At 40.1% G+C, this 8,264-nt stretch overlaps 1 protein-coding gene across 29 annotated transcripts in view; it reads left to right on the top strand.

The window, feature by feature from the left end:
- The first annotated feature begins 318 nt into the window (after window positions 1-318).
- Window positions 319-8,264, top strand: part of LOC108717747 (neurexin-1) — an 830,073-nt gene continuing 822,127 nt past the window's right edge. For 16 of the 29 annotated variants that reach the window (XM_041564309.1, XM_041564302.1, XM_041564297.1 and 13 more), the window contains exons 1-2: window positions 321-463; window positions 2,496-3,756. In XM_041564309.1, the coding sequence (XP_041420243.1) occupies window positions 3,036-3,756 (721 nt within the window). In that variant the 5' untranslated portion in view covers window positions 321-463; window positions 2,496-3,035. Of the gene's footprint in view, window positions 464-2,495; window positions 3,757-8,264 lie in introns of all 29 variants that reach the window. The other 13 variants (XM_041564317.1, XM_041564316.1, XM_041564314.1 and 10 more) reach the window with 2 other exon arrangements.

Here is an 8,264-nt window from a genome sequence, read left to right as displayed (position 1 = left end):
GTGATAGTGATTCAGTAGCTGACACTGAGCTGTAAAATCCCACTCGGGCTCATTGGAGGGTTTAAGGGTTTTTAATAACGTGTTTTTTTCCCAGAAAATAACCCTTTATCCGGAATAATAGCCCAAGTTCTATAATCATCATCCCATCCCTGTGATTCTGCTGCGGGGCCAAGAAGAGGGAGACGGGGAGGCGTTTAATAGCGATTTTCCGGGGAAGGAAGAAGGAGACGGCGCTGTCCGCGGTGCTGAAGCTGCTGCAGAGCCCGACCCCGCCTCAGTCTGCAGACGGACAGTAAGAGGCGTCACGCGAGCCCTCCCCTCCTCCGCCCCCTCCTTCCCTCCCGGTGACAGGAGCTCGGGCTTTAGAGCCGCTGAAAAAGGCAGAGCGATCGCCTCATCCGGACACCCGGGCGATTTGCTTTCAGCTACAAAATCAGCGCGACTTATTAACAAAAAGACGCAGGTAAAGAGTGAAGCGACTGCGCGTAGATCAGAGAGAGAGCCGCTGGGAAAGGTGATGATGAAGTAGAGCCCCTCCAGCCTCATCCTCAGCGGCGCTTCTCCCATTTCCCAGAGTCGCAGGTGCCAAGGGGTTTCCGATCGCTTTCTCTTCTCTCGTGTTGTCTTCGTAATGTCGCTGCGACGGGAATAACACGGGCAAGAAAAATGGGAGGGGTGGGTGGATGTGGGATATGGAGTATTCTCTGCTCTCAACTGCGTTATCTACAATGTCTCTGCCTGTGTGGGGCAATGTTGGGCTGGGGGAAGGACCTAGTGGCACCCATGCATGCACCCCAAATTATTTCTGTTCCAGGGAGACGGGGGGAGAGAGAGAGAGATTTTCTCTGAACTGGGAGAGATGATGATGATGATGATGATGATGATGATGAAATAAGAGGAAAAGGTTTATGTTGCCCATCCCAGGCTTTTTCCCTGAAAGTCCACCTCTCATTGTGTTTGCTGTTGTCGTTTGTGACTTTTCTTCCATGGGGGAGAGAAACAGTCTATGTGACCATAAAGGATCCCCCAGAAGGATTGTAAATGACGTTGCCGTTTGTATGAATGTACAGTATTGTTCCCAGGTATTGTCGCTCCTCGTCTCGGCTTATTGGGGAGACATGTGGCCACATTCAGTTAAACATTGATTTTAGTGGTAATGCCATTGATGCTATTATGCTCCTGCCTGGTGCTTTAGAAGAGAGGGAAGGCGGATATCTGCTGGGAATGTGGACTCACATGCAAGTGTGCTAATGGGTCTCACTCTGGGTAAATTACATGGATATTTATTCAAACCCATTCATGTTATGTAGCGTGGAGTTATCCGACTCCCCAAATGTGTCATTATGCAATGCGAGGGGCACAATTTCTGATGCACACCCTATTGCTAGAGAAGCATTCATGAGCAGGTCTACCTGCAAGTGCTGGTTCTGGTTCAGGCTGGTACATAAAGGCTTGCTCTGGAGCCGGCTAAATGCTTAATGCATGAACTTTGCCTCATGGCATATTATGGCACCTGGTTGCCCCGGTCAATGTTGTTAAGAGCAAGAAGCCCAATGCGGTGCCATAAATTAGAGTTCGTTTCTGCTTGTAAAAAAAAGGGGTGTTAATGAGACTGTGAGCTGCCGTGTCTAGGCTATAAATTAAGATGGCAAATACATGTAAGAACTTGCAGTGGCAGCCTAATGTGTTCATTGTCTTTTGCTGCATTTTGTCAGTTCCTCCTCTTAACAGTGATTTAGGGCAAATTACTGGAAAAAAAGGCAGATATTCTTCTAAAAAAAAAAATATCTCCAACTGTGACTTGAATGTTTATTTAGAAGTGAATATAGCTGATATACCTTCAATGTGCTGCAACACAGAAAACTATATATATCTATAACTATCCAATGAATGGGGGGGGGGGGTTCCTTGGCATAGTGGATGAATATTCATGGAAAACCCCTTGTTTTACTGTAGGCAGTTCTGCAGTTTCAGCCATATCCCTCTAAAAAAAAGGGTTAGATGATCATAGAGCAGAAGCTCCTATGTAGGAGCAGATCTTTCCATTGCTCTGGAAAAGGAAGCACAGCAGGCAAGGGAATTTAGTGGGATATATCAGTTACAGCTTATCCAGGATTCATTCCTGTTCTGCTTTCACCTTGTGAAAATAAAACGTTATGGCACACGAACATCTCAGCTTGCAGGCACCTTGCTATGATAGGGCTCTCCCTCATCATGTTTCCAAACACATTGGAGGTGTCTGATAGCTTTGTATGGATTTCTTCATAGCATGTGAGATTTAGATAAAAAGGATAAAGGAATAAGCTGTGGCAGCCATAATGGATTTTTGTGTAAAAAAAAAAAAAATAGATAAAAAGACTGATATTAATACATGTTTTGACTAAATGACTTTGTGCCGTATCAGTTGTTATGTATATCGGAAAATGGTGGGGGGGGTTTTTTCCCCTCGCCAAGAGACCTCAATTCTCCCTTTTTTATATTTAAATTATTTCCAGATTGATGGGTCATCTTACACCGAATCTGAATGGGATCTCATTATCGTTGTGGAAAGAAAAGAAGAAGAGTTGTTAGGATTTTCATGTCAAATAGCTGCTTCTGTTTGACAGCACATCATCTTCTGCAGGGAAAAGAAGCTCAGAACGTCATGAGTGATGATTCATGTCACCTTCTTTACTGCCATGGCATCTTCTACATGATCCATGCTTAGTATTAGTCTTAAGTGGAACTGTAGTGTGAACAGAAAAGAGAAGCCTGTTTAGTTTTTGTGAATATAAGACATTTATCTGGATACCTAATCAGCACTAAATCTACATCCATTGGAGATTAGTTTGGAAGCCACCATGTTGGTTACAATGGAACACTAAGGTTCCAACGATTTCCTTCCGCATTCGCATTCCATTGGCCGGCAAACTCTATCTGTACGATAGTGCAAAGATCTAAGAATATATTTTATACCTTGGGAAGATTTACATTAAAGAGGCAATCTGGAACATCAAAGCAATTTAAAGGACCCTCAAGACATTAAGTCATCAGAAATGGCTAGTGTTCTTAAACAAGGGGGGCTCATAATTTGGATGGTCTTAGTCCTTGGATGCATGGTGGACATTGGCTGCGGCCTGGAGTTCCCTGGTACAGAAAGCCAGTGGACTCGCTTTCCTAAATGGAATGCGTGCTGCGAGAGTGAGATGAGTTTTAACATGAAGACCAAAAGATCCAGTGGACTTGTTGTTTACTTTGATGATGAAGGCTTCTGTGACTTCTTGGAGTTGATACTGTATGAAGGCAGATTAAAGCTAAGCTTTTCCATCTTCTGTGCTGAGCCAGCTTCTCTTCTGACTGATCTCGCTGTCAACGACAACAAATGGCACTCGGTGGTCATCAAAAGAAACTTTAAGAACACCACCTTGATTTTAGACAAGGAGAGCAAATGGGTGGAGGTGAAATCAAAACGGAGAGACATGACGGTGTTCAGCAGTCTGTTTATAGGTGGGATCCCACCAGAACTCCATTCGACATTAAAATTAACATTTCCAGAGGTCAAAGACCATAGCCCTTTTCAAGGCTGGATAAGAAATGTCCGGGTCAATTTCTCAGACTCGTCTCCGGTCACCAGTAATGATATCAGGATGGAGGATGAAACCGACCCATGTGCCCAAGACCAAGTGTGTCTTAATGGTGGGATTTGTTCTGTTGTGAAAGAGGAAGCCACATGTGATTGTTCCCAGACCGGGTTTCAGGGAAAAGACTGCAGTGAAGGTAAGACTATTTCCCTCCTCTCCTCCCAAATGTGAACAAACAGCTGAATTTGGTTCAGTGACTTTAAAAGTCAAAAAAAAAAAACCTGCATGTTTGTAGTTTTCATTTAGTCGCTACCCATATTTCCCTGTCTTAATTGTTGCCTGTCCCTTCACCCAACTCTTTGTGTAATTGAATTTCGAAAAGAGGTGTGTCTTATAGTTCTGTATTAATGTTGCACGATGATGATGATGATGGTGGTGGTGAAACTAAAACCTTGGTGTAATGCTCATAGTGCTGCAAAGGAGAGTTTTGGAAAACAGTTAGCCACAATTAGGGAGCCAGTACGAAAGCGGAACATGTACATTTTGTCATATTAACCCATTGAAACAGTCTGGAAATATGTTCATTTCTGTTTTGGGTAAGAGGAGACAGGGATGTAACCAGACAATACTGGAAGATGCCAGAGGGCATCTTCTATTATAAAGTTGACTTCTTGTATCAATGCTCTTCTTGGCATGTTGCACCACATTGACAAACTGCTGAATAAGGTGCAAGGTGCAAAGTCCTTGGGTGCTAAGGATCCCTGGATTGAACACCAGCATTGAGAGATGTGACACTGAGGGTAACCTATGCCTCTGGCTCCTACATAAATGAACTGCACCTAATCAACTGCACCGTGAGCCTCGCAAAGCTGCTGCTCCCACAATAATAGTGGGTGGTTACACTGCATTCTGGGTAAAAAAAAACATGGCAGACTGAGTGAGACTTTGCACCTTGCACTCGTTGCGTCAACAAGCCCGTGGCAGTATGGCTGTATGGCAATTATATATGAATAAAGCAGAAATAGAAACACATTTCTAAAATGTAACATAGTCATTACAAACACAGTGGTGAATATTTTCAAGAAGGAAAAAATCACTTTTAGAATTGACTTTACATTAAAGGGCCAGTAACATGGGCTTTATAGCCATCTAATGCACTGTTTGCCCACTTTTGTGCTATCTTTCCTGGGAGTGCTTGTGGTGTTTAGATAAAGTAGCTACTATACTACAGGTATTGGACCTGTTATCCAGAATGATCAGGACCTGGGGTTTTCCGGATAATAATTTGGATCTTTATATCTTAAGTCTACTAGAAAATCATGTTAACATTAAATAAACCCAATAGGCTGGTATTACTTCCAATAAGGATTAATTATATCTTAGTTGGGATCAAGTACAAGCTACTCTTTTATTATTACAGAGAAAAAGGAAATCATTTTAAAAGAATTGGATTATTTGGATAAATTGCATCTATGGGAGGCAACCTTTCCATAATTTGGAGCTTTCTGGATAATGGGTTTCCGGATAAAGGATCCCATACCTGTGCTATATAGCCTGGATGCCGCCATTTAATATTTATGACCCATTTTGCATAGCGGGTTAATGGAGAAGCTATTTAGCACATAAATGCCGATAAACAAATGCCTCCCGTGGCTCTCAGCACACACACACATTGGATATAAACCCTTCTCCTACCAAACAGGTCAGAGAGGAATACATATTGTTTAAGGCTGAACAGACAGATCTAATCATACGATCATCCTATTCATTCAGTTTCTGCTGCAACTGACCCTTTAATGTTAAAAATATAAAAGAGAGAGAGATAGAGAGAGAGAGAACACAATAATAACCATTTCTGCACAATGTCATTTCATTGTAATTCTAGCGAGTGGGACAAAGAGCAGAGCAGAACCTTGATAGTGATTATTTCATCTTCCCCTGGACAATAATAAAACAGATGATGATTTGTTTCAAGACGAGTAATTGAATATTTTGACAATTGGACCGTTGTTCCTTATGAGAGTGCACCTTTCCCCTGGTTGTCTGTATACTGGAGATTATTCCCTCCCAGGAGCTGCTTGCAGGCTGCAATATCTGCTCTATGAATATGAATAGCCAGGCACATTTATCTTTTTCAACAGCTACTGTTTGTCCTACAGAAATACAATACTCAGTTTGTGCTATAATTTATATGGTAAAACCTTTTCACATAAATATCTGTTATACGTTGGCTAAAATCCATGTACAGGTATGGGACCTGTTATACGGAATACTCGGGACCTGGGGTTTTCCAGAGAATAGATCTTTCTGTAATTTGGATCTTCATACCTTTATTCTACTAGAAAATCATGTAAACATTAAATAAGCCCAATAGGCTGGTTTTGCTTCCAATAAGGATTAATTATATCTTAGTTGGGATCAAGTACAAGCCACTGTTTTATTATTACACAGAAAAAGGAAAACTGGGATTTTTTGGAGAGATAGTAATTCGGAAGTTTCTGGATAAGGGGTTTCCAGATAACAGATCCTGTACCTGTAGAATCTGGTACAGTAACCAACATGAGCAATGCCTGTACGTTTTAAATGTAACTTCCAAGTGGATAATCTCAGTTCTTTCAGCCTTTTCAGTCGATTATTGAAATGAACAGAGGTTTAATGCAGCTTCGCAGCTTTTGGCGTGTTAATAGGACTATAGTCGGACTGTATTTGCGTCAACATTTGATTGATTGATTTCAGATATGTTCATGTCTATAGCTGATATGATTTATATATTTATAATAGAATGGCTACAATAAAAATATTGTTGATCACATGGATATAAAGGTATTACTATTGTACAGATATGGGACTTGTTATCCAGAAGGCTCAGGGCTTCCCAGAAAAGGAGTCTTTCCATAAATTAGATCTTCATCCCTTAAGTCTAGAGAATCATGTAAACATGAAATAAACCCAATTGGCTGGTTTTGCTTCCAATAAGGATTAATTAGATCTTAGTTGGGATCAAGTACAATCTACTGTTTTATTATTACACAGAAAAAGGAAATAGCTTTTTAAAATGATTTGGGTTATTTGGATAAAATGGAGTCTAAGGGAGACAGCCTCTCCGTAATTCAGAGCTTTCTGGATAAGGGGTTTCTGGATAACGGATTCCATACCTGTATTGACTGATTCCTGTAGAAGAATAAAAGCCTATATGCATATGACAGACTGGGAGTCTGAACTAAAACATATGGACTCTAGCTGGAGTAGCAAATCTAAACACTTACCTCCCGGGCTGCTTAATGTGATCAGTATTCCCAATATAACATGAATTATATATATCTCTGCTTCTACTACTTAGGCAGCAAGAAGAGCTTTTTTTTTTTTTTTAATTTCAACTTTCATAAACAATTAAAAATGATAAAACACAAATGTAATGTGTACTCTCTACAGAATAGAATTGTTTCTATTAGAAAAAACAAACAAAAAAAAACAAATGTTGGGCATTATGTGTATTGAGTTTGTATGAATAAAATCACAGTGGTGTTTTAGGGACATGAATGACTAATATGTTTGTGCGAAAGATTCGTTTGTGGTCAGAGCTCCATATACTAAACACTAATGGCATCTGCTTTAGCTGAAAGGAAACGCTGCGGTGGGGGTCTATGCATTAATTGGAGGCCCTACCCAAAATAATGGATAATAATAGTGGGAAAAAATGAATCACTAAAAAACAACAGTGTGCAGTGGGGGGTTATTTTTCATTTCTAGGGGGTTACGCTATTTATTAAAAAATTTTTCAAGATTTATTATGCCCTGAAGCTGCTAAAATAAAAGTCAGAAAACTTCAATTCATGTAAAAGTTCATGGCAGCTGTCCTTTTAAAGGGGTTGTTCACCTTTAAATGAACTTTTAGCATGATGTAGTGATATTCTGGGACAATTTGCTATTGGTTTTCATATTTTATTACTTTTATTTAGCTTTTAATTCAGCAACTCTTCAGTTTGCAATTTCAGCAGCCAAGTTGCTAGGATCCAATTTCCCCTAGCAACCATGCATTGATTTGAACAAGAGACTGGAATATGAATAGGAGAGGCCCAAATAGAAAGATGAGAATTAACAAGTAGCAATAACAATACATTTGTTATTAGATGGGGTCAGTGACCCCCCATTTGAAAGCTGGAAAGAGTCAGAAAAAAGGCAAATAATTAAAAACGATAAATAATGATATATTAAATTGCTTAGAATTAGCCTTTCTATAACATACCAAAAGTCTTAAAGTCGTATGAATCGAATTTTCAATTTTTTTTCGTTTGTGAACTCAAGAAGGTTGAGGTTTTATTACGATCTGATTTTTACGACCTAAAATATTAGTAAATAAGCCAAATTCATTGATGGGCGTTAGGTTGAGTTTGTTTTATAAGAAAAAAAGAATGAGTTTAGAAAATAACCCTCTTAATGTTCATCTACACAGATATATGTACGGAAGATCATCTGATTTGCCTCTGACATTGTACATACTGATATGGGGGGAGTATGTGTGATGGCACATATAGCATATATACAGTAGCTAGTAATCCTAGCCATGGAGGGATCTACGTATTTATAGCTCTGCATGGGTGGTCCCATTTTTAATGATGTCAGACCACATTCTCCAATTCTCGGCCCAGCCCTTTCTTGTTCCTTATATAACTAACAGTAGAATATTTGTGGTCACCTAAATCT

This window comes from Xenopus laevis, chromosome 5S, assembly GCF_017654675.1.
Source record: "Xenopus laevis strain J_2021 chromosome 5S, Xenopus_laevis_v10.1, whole genome shotgun sequence".
NCBI lineage: Eukaryota > Metazoa > Chordata > Amphibia > Anura > Pipidae > Xenopus > Xenopus laevis.
The sequence above is the reverse complement of the archived record's forward strand: the minus strand, read 5'-3'. Positions and strand labels throughout refer to the sequence as shown.